At 45.8% G+C, this 16,116-nt stretch overlaps 1 protein-coding gene across 1 annotated transcript in view; it reads left to right on the top strand.

Moving 5' to 3' along the window:
- The window catches only part of SHQ1 (SHQ1, H/ACA ribonucleoprotein assembly factor), a 95,373-nt gene that overhangs the window by 21,924 nt on the left and 57,333 nt on the right, over positions 1-16,116 (top strand). Inside the window, exon 5 of the mRNA XM_070391032.1 lies at positions 14,087-14,199. Within this exon, the coding sequence (XP_070247133.1) occupies positions 14,087-14,199 (113 nt within the window). The remainder of the gene's footprint in view (positions 1-14,086; positions 14,200-16,116) is intronic.

The raw sequence follows: 16,116 nt of genomic DNA, 5'->3' as shown, positions 1-16,116 counted from the left end.
ATAAGTTCTTTGGTTGATCTCTTCCTCCCCCCTCCCCTGCCTTCCCTCTGAAATTCCACAGTCTGTGCCATGCTTCCATGTCTCTGGATCTAGTTTGTTCACCGCTTTATTTTGTTTATTAGATTTCACATATGAGTGAGATCATGTGATACTTGTCTTTATCTGACTGGCTTATTTCGATTAGCATAATACTCTCCATGCTGACTCAAAGGGTAAGAGATCCTTCTTTTTTACTGCTGCATAGTATTCCATGATGTACATGTACCACAGCTTTTTTATCCACTCATCTACGGATGGGTACTTGGGCTGATCTCAGATCTTAGCTATTGTAAATTGTGCTGCTGTGAACATAGGGGTACATACATTCTTTATGATTGGTGTTTCGGGTTTCTTAGGAAATATTCCTAGAAGTGAAATCACTGGGTCAAATGGCATTTCAGTAATTAATTTTTTGAGGAAACTCCATACTGTTTTCTAAAATGGCTGCACCAGTCTGCATTCCCATCCTCGCCAGCACTCCTCATTTGTTGATTTGTTGACGATAGCCATTCTGACAGGTGTGAGGTGATACCTCAGTGTCATTTTAATTTGCATCTCTCTGGTGATCAGTGAGTTTGAGCATTTTTTCATATGTCTCTTGGCTATCTGTTTGTCTGCTTTGGAGAAGTGTCTATTTAGTTCCTTTGCCTATTTTTTAATTGGATTGTCTTCTTTTTGTTAAGTTGTGTGAGTTCCTTATATATTTTGGATATTAATCCTTTACCAGGTGGATCATTGGCAAATATGTTCTCCCATGTAGTGGGCTCCTTTTTTATTTTGTTGATGGTTTCTTTTGCTGTGCAGAAGCTTTTTATTTTGATGTAGTTCCATTTGTTTATTTTCTCCTTAGTTTCCTTTGCCCTAGGACAGTGATGGCGAACTTTTTGAGCTCAGCGTGTCAGCATTTTGAAAAACCCTAACTTAACTCTGGTGCCGTGTCACATATAGAAATTTTTTGATATTTGCAACCATAGTAAAACAAAGATTTGTATTTTTGATATTTATTTTATATATTTAAATGCCATTTAGCAAAGAAAAATTAACCAAAAAAATGAGTTCGCATGTCACTGCCCTAGGAGGTGTATCCTTGAGAGATGTCTGAGATGTTGTTGCCTGTGGTTTCTTCCAGGATATTTATGGTTTCATGTCTTATATTAAAGTCTTTTATCCATTTTGAGTTTATTCTTGTATATGGTTTAAGGTGGTGGTATAGTTTCATTTTTTTTGAATGTATCTCTCCAATTTTCCCAGCACCATTTATTGAAGAGACTGTTTTGACTCCGTTGTATATTCTTGCCTCCTTTGTTAAATATGAGTTGAGTGTAATGTCTTAGGTCGATTTCTGGGTTCTCTGTTCTGTTTCATTGATCTATATGCCTGTTCTTGTGCCAGTACCAGGCTGTTTTAATTACAGTGGCTATGAAGTATAATTTAATATCTGGTATTGTGATTCCTCCAACTTCGTTCTTCTTTCTCAAGTTTGCTGTGGCTATTCAAGGTCTTTTTTGGTTCCATATAAATTTTTGGAGTATTTGTTCTATATCTGTGAAATATGCTGTTGGTATTTTAATACGGATTGCATTGAATGTGTAGATTGCTTTGGGTAGTATGGACCTTTTAATGATGTTAATTCTACAAATCCATGAACACTGTCTATCCTTCCACTTGTTTATATCTTCTCTATCTTTTTTCAACATCCTGTATAAGTCTTCCGAGTGTAAGTCTTTTACAACTCCTTGGTAAGGTTATTGCTAAGAATCTTAATTTTTTTGTTGTTGCAGTGGTAAATGAAAATAATTGTTTAGTTTCTCTTTTTGAGAATTCATTATTGGTGTGTAAAAATTTTATTGATTTCTGGGTGTTAATTTTGTATCTTGCTACATTGCCAAATTCATTTATTAAATCTGGTATTTTTTTATGGAATCTTTAGGGTTTTCTGTGTATGATATCATGTCATCTGTGAATAATGACAGTTTTATCTCCTCCTTTCCAATTTGGATGCCTTTTATTTCTTCTTGTCTGATCCCTGTGGCTACGACTTCCAGTACTATTTTGAATGAGAGTAGTGAAAGCAGACATCCTTATCTTGTTCCTGTTCTTAGGGGAAATGGTTTTAGTTTTTGTCCATTGAGTATGATGTTCACTGTAGGTTTGTCATACATGGCCTTTATTATGTTGAGATATGGTCCCTCTATTCCCACTTTGCTGAGAGTTTTTATCAACAATGGGTGTTGGATTTCGTCAAATGTGTTTTCTATGTCTATTGATATGATCATCTGATTTTTGTCTTTCAGTTTGTTATGTGATGTATCATGTTTATTGAGTTGTGAATATTGTACCAACCTTGCATCCCTGGAATAAATCCCACTTGGTCATGATCTTTTTAATATATTGCTGGATCCAAATTGCTAATATTTTGTTGAGGGTTTTAGCATCCATGTTCATCTAGGACAGTGGTCGGCAAACTGCGGCTCGCGAGCCACATGCAGCTCTTTGGCCCCTTGAATGTGGCTCTTCCACAAAATACTGACTTCTGCGCATGGGCCACGAAGTTTCATTCACACTGTACGTGTGTGCCCGCACGTGGTATTTTGTGGAAGAGCCACACTCAAGGGGCCAAAGAGTCGCATGTGGCTCGCGAGCCGCAGTTTGCCTACCATTGGTCTAGGATATTGACCTGCAATTCTCCTTCTTTATAGTGTCTTTATTTGGTTATGGGATTAGGATAATGTTGGCCTCATAGAAAGAACTTCAGAGTGTTGGTTCCTCTTGGAATTTTTGGAATAGTTTGAGGAGTATAGGTGTTAATTGTTTAAATGTTTGGTAAGAATCCCCTGTGAAGTCATCTGGACTAGGACTTTAGTTTGCTGGGAATGTTTAAATTACTGCTTCAGTTTTATCCATTGTTACTGGCCTATTCTGGTTTTCTGATTCTTCTGACTCTGTTTTTGGAGGTTGTATTTTTCTAGGAATTTGTCCATTTCATCCACATTGTCAGCTTGTTGGCATATCGTTGTTCATAGTATTTTCTTACAATTCTTTGTGTTGCTCTGGTGTCAGTTGTTACTTTGCCACTTTCATTTCTGATTTTACTTATTTGGGTCCTCTCTCTTTGTTTCTTGATGAGTCTGGCTAATGGTTCATCAATCTTGTTTATCTTTTCAAAGAACCAGCTCTTGGCTTCATTTGTCTTTTGTATTTTTTTTGGTCTATATGTCATTTATTTCTGCTCTAATCTTTATTATTTCCTCCCTTATACTTACTCCGGACTTTTCTTGTTGTTCTCTTTCTAGTTCTATAAGTTGTAGGGTTAAATAGTTTATTATTAATTTTTGTGGTGTGTTTTTTTGTTTTTTTGTTTGTTTTGTTTTGTCTTTTAGGTAGGCCTGTAGTGCAATGAACTTTCTACTCACGACTGCTTTTGCTGTATCCCAGAGATTTTCGGTTGTTGTGTATTTGTTTTCATTTGTTTCCAGGAAGTTTTTGATTTCTTTCTTGATCTGGTTGGTAACCAATTCATTGTTTGTTTAATAACATGCTGTTTAGCCTTCATGTGTTTAAATGATTTTGGGTGTTTTTACTGTATTTGATATCTAATTTTATTCCACTGTGATATGACAAGATTCTTGAAATAATTTCAGTCTTCTTGAACTTATAGGGACTTCTTTTGTGTCCTAACTTGTGGTCTGTCTTTGAGAATGACCCATGTGCCCTTGAGAAGAATGTATATTCTGCCTCTTTGAGGTGAAATCTATATATATAAAAGGCTAATATGCTAAGTGTCTGACCGTCCAACTGGTCATTATGATGCGCACTGACTAACAGGGGGCAGACGCTCAATACAGGAGCTGTGAGCTGCAGTGACTTGGCAGTGATGGTTGTCGGGTACCACACCCCAAAACCTTCGGCCGTGGGTTATGTTGTTGCTGGGGCACTGTGGGCCCCAAATCTGGTTTACTGCACACTTGCATTTGCGTTCCGCACCCTGTATGACAGCAACTTTGCAGAGTGCCCTCTTGCACTCCAGGACCCCTCGGGGAATGTTGGAGAGCTGGTTTTGGCTTGATCCCTGCAGACCAGGCCAAGGAACCCCACCTGCCAGAACCCTGCTTATTCCACAGACACCGGGGAGGGACTGCGGGAGGTTGGCTCCAGGGTGTGTCCGGCCCGTCTTGCCCAGTCCCGCCCCACTAGCCACCAACTAATTAATTTCCTTTCAATGTGCACGAATCTGTGCACTGGGTCACTAGTGTTCTATAAATGTCAATTAAATCTAGCTGATCCAGTGTGTCACTTAGAGTCACTGTTTCGCTGTTGATTTTTTTGTCTGGGGGATGTATCCAGTGAAGTCTATGATTACTAGAGGCCTGGTGCATGAAAATTCGTGTACTCAGGAGGGGGGGATCCCTCAGCCCAGCCTGCGCCCTCTCGCAGTCCGGGACCCCTTGGGCGATGTTCACCTGCAGGCTTAGGCCCTCTCCCCTGGGGAGCGGACCTAAACCATTAGTTGGACATCCTTAGTGCTGCTGCGGAAGCGGGAGAGGCTCCCGCCACTGCCGCTGTGCTGGCCAGCTATGAGCTGGCTTCTGGCTGAGCGGCGCTCCCTCTGTGGAAGCACACTGACCACCAGGGGACAGCTCCTGCATTGAGTGTCTGCCCCCTCGTGGTCAGTGCATGTCATAGCAACCGGTCGTTCCACCATTAGGGTCAATTTGCATGTTACCCTTTTATTATATAGGATGTCCCCTTGAAGTCCTTCAGAAGTTGTTTTATATATTTAGGTGCTCCTATTTTGGGTACATATATGTTTACCAGGGTTATATCCTCTTGTTGGGTCAATCCCTTTAGTATTATGTAGTGACCTTAGTGTTCACTTGTGATGGCCTTCATTTTGGAGTCTATTTTGTCAGATATGAGTATCGCTACCCCAGCTTTTTTTTTTCATTCCCATTTGATTGGAAAATTATTTTCCATCCTTTAACTCTCATCCTGTGAGTCTTTTATTTTCAGGTATGTCTCTTGTAGACAGCATATAATTGGATCATGTTTTCTTTATTCATTCAGCTACCCTGTATCTTTTGATTGGAGCATTTATTCCATTTACATTTAAGGTAATTATTGAAAGGTACTTATTTATTGCTGTTTTAATTCTGTATGCCTATGTTTCTCTCTCTTTCTCTTTTCTTCTCATTACAGCAGTCCTGTATCATTTCTTGTAATGCTGGCTTGGTGGTGATGTACTCCTTTAGCCTTTTTTGTCAGGGAAGCTCTTTTTTTCACCATCTATTTTGAATGATAGCCTTGCTGAGTATAGTAATCTTGGTTTCAGATCCTTGCTTTTCATTACTTGAATACTTCATGCCATTCCCTTCTGGCCTATAGAGTTTCTGTTGAGAAATCAGCTGAGTGCCTTATGGGAGTTTTTTTGTAGATAACAAATTGCGTTTCTCTTGCTGCCTTTAAGACTTTCTCTTTGTCTTTAACTTTTGGCATTTTAATTATGGTGTGTCTGGGTGTGGGCATGTTTGGGTTCTTCTTGGATGGGACTCTTTGTGTCTCCTGAACTTGTGTGACTTTTTCCTTCACCAGGTGAGGGAAGTTTTATGCCATTACTTCTACAAACATGTTCTCTATCACTTGCTCTTTTCTTCTCCTTCTGGTACTCCACTTAGGTGAATATTGTTCTGTTTCATGTCCTATAGTTCCCTTAAGCTGTCCTATTTTTTAATTGTTTTTGGTTTTGGTTTTTTGATTGATTTTTTCCCCCCACTCTGTCTTCTAATTCACTGATTCGATCCTCAGCTTTTCCCAATCTGCTGTGTATTCCTTTCATTGTGTTCTTTATTAGTGCTATGTCATTCTTTATTTTTGACTGTTCTTGTTACATAGTTACTATGTCTTTTCTCATGCTGTTGAGCATCTTTGCCACCATTATTCTGAACTCTATATCAGATAAGTTTCTTATCTCTATTTCACTTATCTCTTCTTCTTAGAATTAGCTTACTCTTTCATTTGGGGCTTATTTTTTATCTCCCCATTTTGGCTGCCTGTTTGGGTTTGTGTCTATGTAGTATGTAGATCTGCTAGGACTTCTAATGTCTAGTGCAGGACAATGTCAGACTTTGTTTCTGATTGGCCCTGAGTACCCTGTTTGGAGTTATCAGCAATACACAGCCTGTGGCTCCTCTGCTGGGTCTGGGTACCTTTGGAAAGGACTAGGATGTGTACCAGGGTCTGCCTACCTAGCCCAGGGCCCAGAAGGAGATCAGGCAAACACTCAAAACCTCCAGAGATCCACCTCCATCTTGCACTCTGAGTGCTCTCAGCCTTGATTGTGCTCAGTCTATCAACCACAGAGTGGGGAAGAGGTCTTCCAATAGCATGGGGCAACTGCCTTTCCCCCAATCAGAAACCACCTGGAGTGCAAAGATCCTCGGGCGAAAGATGTCCACAGCGTGAGGGAAGGACTCAGCACAGGAAACCATGGTGGCTGCCCTCAGTGCTGCAAACCCAGAACCCCCAACCGTGGACTCTCCTCACACGGCTGCAGTCCACTCTGCCCTCTCTCTGCTGGAACCCAAGGTGAGTGGCTGACACGAGATTTTGTGTATTGGCCCTTTAAGAAGGCACCTGTATTTCCAGCCATCTCTCCCTGAAAAGCAGCCCAGTTGCTTTTCACAGCCAGATGTTATGTGGGTACCCTTCTCAGTTCTGGTGCTCTCTGCTGGGGCGCCCAGCCTGGGGATTAGACCCTAGAGTTCTCAGTGGGACCTCCCCATAGCTGAGATATCCCTCTGGAACTTCAGTTGCTGTCTGTGGGAGCCCAGCCACCACTTTCTGTCTTTGCACTTCCTACCAGTCTCGGTGAGGTCTCCACTTTCTGTCCTTGGTTATCAGGGTTCTCTTCAGCTAGTCCTCAGTTGATTTGTCAGGGTTGTTTTTCTGCATTTCAGTTGTATTTCCAGTTTTGTCCTGGGAGAGTATCAGTGTTGCTTCCACTTACTCCACTGCCATTTTTAATCCTCTGTTTTTTATTTTTAGATTCCACATATAAGTGAGACTATGTGGTATTTATTGTGCTGTGTCTGATTCATGTAGACCGATACCAAAGAGATGGTTACTAGCCCTTTGAGTGCCGGGGAGCACAATCGCACTCCTCCTGTCTTTCACCAAAAGTGCCGGAAAAGTGCTATTGAGCTCCTGCAGTTTTTTTTTCCTACTAGTATTTTATAATACAATCAGCAAACAATATATGTCAAAGATGAAAACAAATGTAGTAAAGGTTTCCTTAAGTTTTTGAATATGTAACTTCATTTACTTGTGATTCATATTTTTTTTTTCTAAACTGCTGTAAAATCAGCAAAAATGCCTTGGCAATTTTAGCATAGTTCCTAGGATATTGGTTGGCACTCAAAGGGTTAAAGGGGAAGAGGTGAGGAGATGGATGAAAAGGTGGGGTAATGTAGTTAATAGTACTGTTACAAGTTTGCTTGGTGACAGATGATTACTAGAAATAGTGGGATTATTACATTGTAAGATGAAAAAAATATCAAATCACTGTATGGTATACCTGAAACTATAATACAACCAATAATATAACATTGTATAACAACTATCTATAATAATAAAAGTGTAATATACTAATTAGACTGGACGTCCTTTCGGACAAAGCTGCAGTGGGCGGGGGCCATGGCAGAGGTGGCAGATGCCCCCTGCCGCAGCAGGCGGTGGCCAAGGCCAAGGCCCTTGAATGAATTTCGTGCATCAGGCCCCTAGTCTATAATAATAAAAGTGTAATATGCTAATTAGACCAGATGTCCTTCCAGAGGGAGCCCACACTGCGAGGGAAGCCCAGGTCCCAGGTGCAAGAGGGAAGCCGGTCCCAGCAGCTGGGGGAAGGAAGGCCTACGCTTGCATGAATTTGGTGCATCGGGCCTCTAGTCTACACTAATAAAAGACAAACATACAAATTGACCGTACCTTTGCTATGCCTTAAGCCACACCCACCAGCCAATCAGAGCGATTATATGCAAATTAACCCAACCAAGATGGCGGCCGGCAGCAATGGAGCTGGAGCAAGCAGGAGGCTTGGTTGCCTAGTGATGGAGGAAGCCAAGCTTCCCACTTGCCACGGCGGCTCTGAGCTCCACTCAAGGCAACAAAGTTTCAATTATAGAAGACAAATAAACCCCAGATTCCTGCTTTCAGCCGGCCGTGGCCACAGAGCTGGAGTGAGCAGGAGGGACCCCCTCGAGTGCACATATTTTTGTGCACTGGGCCTCTAGTCTACAATAATAAAAGCATAATATGCTAATTAGAAAGGATGTCCTTCCAGAGGAAGCCCGCACTGTGAGGGAAGTCCGGGTCCCAGGTGCCAGAGGGAAGCCGGTGCCGGCAGCTGGGGGAAGGAAGGCCTACTCTTGCACGAATTTCGTGCATCGGGTCTCTAGTCTATAATAATAAAAGCGTAATATGCTAATTAGACTGGATGACCTTCCGGATGAAGCCACAGCAGCAAAGGCCGAGGCAGAGGCAGCGGCAGCCGCTGTGGCGGCAGGGGCTGAGCCCTTGCACGAATTTCATGCATCGGGCCTCTAGTACTTAAATTAAAAAATAAATAAATCCAGGTTTGTCTAACTTCAAAGTCATGTTTTTCTACTTCATTTTGCTTTCAGAATGTGTGTGTGTATGTGTGTGCGTGCACGCATGCACCCAGGAGAGTGTGCAGGGAACTTCTTGGGGCTAGAAGAAAAGAAAGCCTTGACTCAAGGGTGCTAGGGAGGGGGACTTGGGGTCCATGGGCAAGAAATGGCTCCCTTAGTAGTCATCTAGCTGAGGTAAATCCTGCAGGTAGAGTGTAACTTTTCTCCTCCAAGCCCTACAACAGCGCCCTTTCCAGCTCTATGGCTGGAGGAGCTCATTTTCAGTGGACGAGGAAGGTTGAATCTAGGTTGTATTACTGGGGAAGAGATGTTTCTGGTGGATTAAACTGGAACTTTGAAAGTATTTTCCCATGAAACATTGCTGAGTGCTTATTAAATAATTTGTCATGAGTATTCTGTTTAGTTTATTATGAGTTGAAGAGATTTGTTGGTTGCCTTTAGAATCTAACTATTTATAATAGTATTTCTATAGGAAAATACATTCTAAGTTTTCAAAATGTAAATTGCAAGAATACACATTTCTATTGAGGTTGGGGATGGCCAGATATCTGGTTTTTGCTCTGAATGTTTGTTTAGAAATATTAGGATGTTGTGGCTGCAACTTCCAAAAAAGTCTGTGGGCCCTTGTGTTCGATTGTGCTTAGATTATATGTCAATACTACTTCAGCTAAATGGATTGTGGTAGGGAGGAGAGAATTTTTTTATTATGCAGAAATTTTGATTAGGTGGGGAATGTGTACCCTATTTTCTCCCTGCATAATTCAGCATAGCTCATTTCATTGTAGGGAATTTTGCATTACCTCAATGGACTTTAAGCCTGATTGGTAGGCACTAACCTGTCATTCCACTTACACAATCTGATTTAATAGTTTTTTTTATTGTTTTATTGCTTAAAGTGTTACAAAGAGTATTACATATGTCTCCTTTTTTCCCCCGCCCTTGACAATCCCCTGACCTCCCCTACCCCCCAGTGTCTTATGTCCATTGGTTATGCTTATATGCATGCATACAAGTCCTTCGGTTGATCTCTTACCCACCTCCCCCGCCCCCCAACCCTCCCCAGCCTTCCCGCTGTAGTTGGACAGTTTGTTTGAGGCAGCTCTGCCTCTGTATCTGTTTTTGTTCATAAGTTTATAATGGTCTTTATTATCCATAAATGAGTGAGATCATGTGGTATTTTTCCTTCATTGACTGGCTTATTTCACTTAGCATAATGCTCTCCAGATCCAGAGCTTTATATGTATCGCACATGCGTGAGTCAACTTAGCCATTTATAGATATAGAACTAGAGGCCCGGTGCACGAATTCATGCATGGGTGGGGTCCCTAGGCCTGGCCAGCGATCAGGACCGGTTATGTCTGGGCCAATCAGGGCCTGCCAGTCGGGGGAAGGGACAGGGCGTGGGAGGTTGGCTGCTGACCCTGAGGAGGAAGCTGGTCCTCAGGCCCTCCTGGGAAATGGGCTGCATCGCCCCCCCCCCCCCCCCCCCCCAGTTTCCTATCTCAGTATGGGGTCCAAAGGCCCCAGCGGGGTTGGGAGAGGAGGCGACGGGTCGCTGAATTGGATACAGAAGGAATGGACGCAGGATGCTGATGCCGGCGCCCTGCCCCTGCATGGTTTCCTGCCTCCCCCCTCCTCCCACTGCACTGCAACTGCAGCAGGCGGGCAGGGCTGATGGGGCCTGCTGGCAGGGGGAGGGACAGGGTTTGAGAAGTTGGCTGCCGGCCCCAAGGAGGGAGCCGGCCCTCGGCTCCCCTGGGAAAGAGGCTGTGTTCGCCACAACCCACCCCCAGTTACCCATCCCAGCCTGGAGCCAAAGGGTCCAGGCGGGGTTGGGAGAGGAGGCGATGATCATCAGGCTGGGGGCAGAAGGAACGGACGCCAGATGCCAACGCCGCCCACCAGCCGGCCAGCTGTGGGAGGTTGGATGTGGGAGCACAGTGATCACCAGGGGGCAGCTCCTGCGTTGAGGGTCTGCCCTCTGGTGGTCAGTGCGCGTCAGTGACTGGTCGTTCCAGTTTTTATCTACACTAATAAAAGAGAAACATGGTAATTAGCATACGACCGCTACCCTTCCCATTGGCTAATCAGCCATGCACTGAAGCGAGCAGGGAGGCTTGCTTGCTCCAGTGACTGCGGACTCCAACGTTCCCCACCTGACTTGCCGGCTTCTCAGCTGCAACTCTAAGCAACTATGTTGCAAATATAGAAGCTAAACAAAACCCTAGAAACCGGCTTTCAGCCAGCCAGGCTTCAGCCAGCTGGACCGCAACATTGTATCAAATACAGAAGGTAAAGGCCAGAAACCTGCTTTCAGCAGCGAGGCCTCAGAGCTAAAGCTGGTCCAGAATAGAAAAAAAAAAAGAACAAAAGGAGCAGTTGGGAGCTTCAGTCACCCGCCAGCCTGAAAACGCCCCTCAGCCCCTCACCCAGACTGGCCAGGCACCCCAGTGGGGACCCCTACCCTGATCCAGGACACCCTTCAGGGCAAACCAGCCGGCCCCCACCCATGTACCAGGCCTCTATTCTATATAGTAAAAGGGTAATATGCCTCCCGGCACCGGGATCAGCGTGACGGGGGCAGCGCCCAAACCCCCTGATCGCCCTGGGGCTCTGTGTGTGACAGGGGGCGGGACCACAACCTCCCTATCTGCTCTGCTCTGTTCATGACAGGGGAAGGCGCCCCAACCCCCTGATCAGCCCTGCTCTGTGCCTGATAGCGGGGAGCTCCCCAATCCCCTGATCGCCCTGCAGCTCTGTGTTTTACAGGGTGTGGCGCCCCAACCCCCTGATCGGCCCTGCTCTGTGGGTGATAGAGGGTGGCGCCCCAACCATCCCCCCTCACGGGCCCTGCTCTGTGTGTGACAGGGTAGAGCCATAACCTCTCTATTGGCCCTGCCCTGAGTGTGACAGTGGCGGCGCCCCAACCCCCTGATCGGCCCTGCTCTGTGAGTGACAGGGGGCAGTGCCCCAACCCCCTGATTGGCCCTGCTCTGTGAGTGTTAGGAGGCAGTGCCCCAACCCCCTGATCGGCCCTGCTCTGTGCATGACTGGGTGGCGCCGCAAGCTCCCCTCGACCCTGCCTTGTGTGTGACAGGGGCCGGTGCCCAACCCCCCAATCGGCCCTACCCTGAGCATGACTGAGGGTGGCATCGCAACCTCCTGATCCGCCCTGCTCTGTGCATGACAGGGGGCGGCGCCCCAACTCCCCAATCGGCCCTGCTCTGAGCCTGACCAGGGGCTGCACCTAGGGATTGGGCGTGCCCTCTGCCACCCAGGAGCAGGCCTAAGCCAGCAGGTCGTTATCTCCTGAGGGGTCCCAGACTGTGAGAGGGCACAGGCCGGGCTGGGGGACCCCCCTTTCTCCCCACGAGTGCACAAATTTTTGTGCACCGGGCCTCTAGTATATATATAAATAAATAAACTTGCTTAATTAGACCTGCTTTCTGATGTAGCTAAACTTTTTCCAGCCCAGTGAAGCACCTCAACTTCTCTTTCAGGTGATTGTCAGCAAAACAGCAGTAAATATCAACATGGAGCAGATTATTTTTGTAGATCACGCTGGGAGAACAAAGGGTAAAATACTTAACTGCCACAGTGTTTGACTATATTCTGCACAGTGAGAAAACCTGAAGTCATTTTCAAGGTCCACCATTTCTTGTTTCCAGTTGGGTCAAGTTTTTAAACTTTCTAAATCTCCGTTCCGGCTAATGAAAAGAAAACAGGATTTTACCAAGTTTCCTATCTACCTACCCCAGGACTTTTGTGAGGATCAAATGAGATGAGGCACGGGAAAATGATTCACAGACATTTGGTTAAAGTGTGAAATGTTTGCATCTGACTATAAAGCAGATCATGTTCCTGGACTGAAGAAACAGCAAGGAGGGAGAGGAAGCCAGGCGTTGCTATGTTACATCATTACCTGGCACCCACAGCAACTGTTTCCTGGCTGGGCTGGGCTGTGGGCCACATTTTGCGTCATGGGGTCCCGGCAGCATTAGCTGCTATTTGGTGGGGTGTCGCTCTGGGGTGGTGGCAGGGCCTGTGTCCCACTTGGGGGAAGCCAAGTATTGCTTTGTGGGAGCCAGGTCTGCAGTGCCAGTGCATGTCACAGTAGCTCCTGCGTTGAATGTCTTCCCCCTGTTGGTCAGTGTGCATCATAGCAACCAGTCAGATGGTCGGACACTTAGCATATTAGCCTTTCATATATATAGACTAGAGGCCTGATGCACGGAATTTGTGCACTTGGGGGGGTGTTTCTCAGCTCAGCCTGCGCCCTCTCACAGTCTGGGAGCCCTCGGGGGATGTCCCACTGAAGGCATGGGGAGTGGGTCAAAACCATCAGTTGGACATCCTTAGCGCTGCCACGGAGGTGGGAAAGGCTCCCACCACTACTGCTGCACTCGCCACCCTCGATCCCGGCTTCTGGCTGAGCAGTGCTCCCCTGGTGGTCAGTGCGCATCATAGCAACTGTTTTTCCCCCGCTGTTTGGTTGATTTGCTTATTAACCTTTTATTATATAGGACTAGAGGCCCGATGCACGAAATTCATGCAAGAGTAGACCTTTCTTCCCCCAGCTGCCTGCACCAGCTTCCCTCTGGCACCCGAGACCCAGGCTTCCTTCCAGCTGCCAGCAGGCACTCGAGACCTGGGTTTCGCTCCAGCCACCGGCCCTCACCCGGGGCCCGGGCTTCGCTCCAGCTGCCAGCAGGCACCCGGGACCGGGGCTTCCCTCACAGCCCCGGCTTTGTCTAGAACAGTGGTTCTCAACCTTCCTAATGTCGCGACCCTTTAATACAGTTCCTCATGTTGTGGTGACCCCCAATTTCATTGTTAGAAATTGAACATAATTAAAGCGTAGTGATTAATCACAAAAACAATATGTAATTATATATGTGTTTTTCCGATGGTCTTAGGAGACCCCTGTGAAAGGGTCATTCGACCCCCAAAGGGGTCGCGACCCACAGGTTGAGAACCGCTGGGCTAGAAGGACATCCAGAAGGGAGTCCGGTCTAATTAGCATATTACGCTTTTATTATTATAGATGTTTTTAATAAAACTTTCAGATCTCTAATAGTAAATGGGGAATTATGGAGAATTAAATGTTCTGCTAGTTTACAGGGCTTTGTTGCATTCTGTTTTTTTAAGCTTATATAGCCTTAATATATCCTTAAAAGTTCGTTGTAAGGATTAAATCAGATAATTTTTGCTTGGCAAGTAGTAGGTGTTTAACAAACATTTGCTGGATTTGAATCAAAATGTCACAGGTAGTATCATAGCTTACTGATCAATTAGATTCTTTCTGTGTTTTCACAATTTGTATAAAATCAGACTTGCCAGTGCTAAAATAAGAGATAGCAATTATTTTTTCTTGATGTCCTTAGGATGAATTCAGTGACGTCATTGATATTAAGGATCCAGATTTTACTCCTGCAGCTGAACGCAGGCAGAAACGCCTGGCTGCTGAGCTGGCCAAATTTGATCCTGATCATTATCTGTGAGTATTGAGTTTTTTGAGGATTAAATAATTTGCTTGACATTTGTTTATAAATTTTGAGTGTCTTTTTAACTATGTTAGGTATGTGCTTTTTGGATTCTGGAAATTATTGAAGGCTTAAAGCCTTAATTGACATCTGAATTAACTTACCACTGTAAAAACCTTCGTGATGTTTGTAGAATGTTGCTTCTTAGCAGTTCATTCTAGCAGAGAGCTCTTCTAACATGCTTCTTTGAGATTTTTCTCTCCAGGCTTAAAAATAGAACACTGAATCCGAACATAGTTGCACTTTAAGTAGGCTTTTTGTTGTGATTAATGGTGTTGATGAATTTAAATCTACATTTACTGCATTTCTTGGCTGATCCATGGTTTTCCTAACACTTTCATCCACTAGCACCAGTATCTAGTTTCAAATTAATAAATAATTACTTTTTATAATTAGTAGATAGGTAAATAATCACTTGAGGAGAGACTGTGATGTGTCCCATTTGTTATGATAGCAACACTTCTTCCAAGGAAGCAAGTGTTATCTGGCCTTTGTGTAGCTGGGTTCTCCTACTCTAAGTTGATTCAGCCCTCAATTATTATTCTTCCTAAGCTCTGGGCCAACAACTTCTGTTATATATTCAGCTATCATCTTATATTATTCTTATCTATATACTAGAGGCCCGGTGCATGAAACTTGACTGAACGGCGGAACGACCAATTGCTATGATGCACACTGACCACCAGGGGGCAAACACTCAATGCAGGAGCTGCCCCCAGCCCGCAGGCCCCAGCCCAGCCAAGGCGGGTGCCAGCAGGGGCTCCCCAATTGCCCCGCTGGTCACCCCACAGATTGACCCTGATCACTGGCCAGGCCTAGGGATCCTACCTGTTCACGAGTTTCATGCATCGGGCCTCTAGTAGGATATAAAACCTTAAGTCACTGTTCGACTGGTAGCTATGACACGCATTGACCACCAGGGGGCAGATGCTCCAACTGGTGGGTTAGCTTGCTGCCGGGGTCCAGCTGATCGGGACTGGGCGAGACAGGCCAGACACGCCCTGCAGTCCCTCCCCAGCTGGCCAACCTCCCGCGGTCCCTCCCCAGCCCCAATCGTGCTCCAGTGGGGTCTCTTGGCCTGGCCTGCGCCCTCTCGCAATCCGGGATCTCTTGCAGGCATCTATATATATAAAAGCCTAAGTGACTATTTGACTGTTCAACCGGTAGCTATGATGCACACTGACCACCAGGGGGCAGATGCTCAGCGCACAGGCATGGAAACATGAAACAGACGGATGAATCTCAGAGGGAAAGCGGGAGGGTAGGGAGAGATTAACCAAAGACCTTATATGCATACTAGAGGCCCGGTGCACGGATTCCTAAACCAGTGGGGTCCCTCAGCGTAGCCCGCGGGGCTGGGGCCAAAACCGGCAGTACAATGCTGCCTGCTGCTCCTGCTTATCCCGGCCCTGCTGCGCTTGCTGCCGCCACGAGTTGCTGCCACTCTGCTGCGGTCTCTGGGCTGCAGCAGCCAGCCGTGAGCCCTGTGTCTGGCGCCCATTGGTCAGCTGAGCTTTGCTCCCGCTGTGGGAGTGCACGGATCACCAGGAGGCAGCTCCTGTGTTGAGCATCTGCTCCCTGGTGGTCAGTGCGCATCATAGTAACCGGTCGACCAGTCGTTTAGTTGCTTAGGCTTTTATATATATAGACTAGAGGCCCGGTGCACGAAATTCATGCACGGGGTGGGGGGGCCAGTCCCTCAACCCGACCTGCACCCTCTCTAATCTGGAAGCCCTCAGGGTATGTCCTACTGGCAGCTTGGGCCCGCTCTTCATGGTTCTCTGCTCTGTGCAGGGCCTGCCTGCTCCACACCATGGCAATGGGCAAGCAGGCCCTGCTGGGTGCTGCCTGCGGGCTGCACTTGGCTCCTA

Source organism: Myotis yumanensis, unplaced genomic scaffold (assembly GCF_028538775.1).
Source record: "Myotis yumanensis isolate MYYU_CA2020_CCGP unplaced genomic scaffold, mMyoYum1.0.hap1 SCAF_14, whole genome shotgun sequence".
Lineage (NCBI taxonomy): Eukaryota > Metazoa > Chordata > Mammalia > Chiroptera > Vespertilionidae > Myotis > Myotis yumanensis.
The sequence above is the reverse complement of the archived record's forward strand: the minus strand, read 5'-3'. Positions and strand labels throughout refer to the sequence as shown.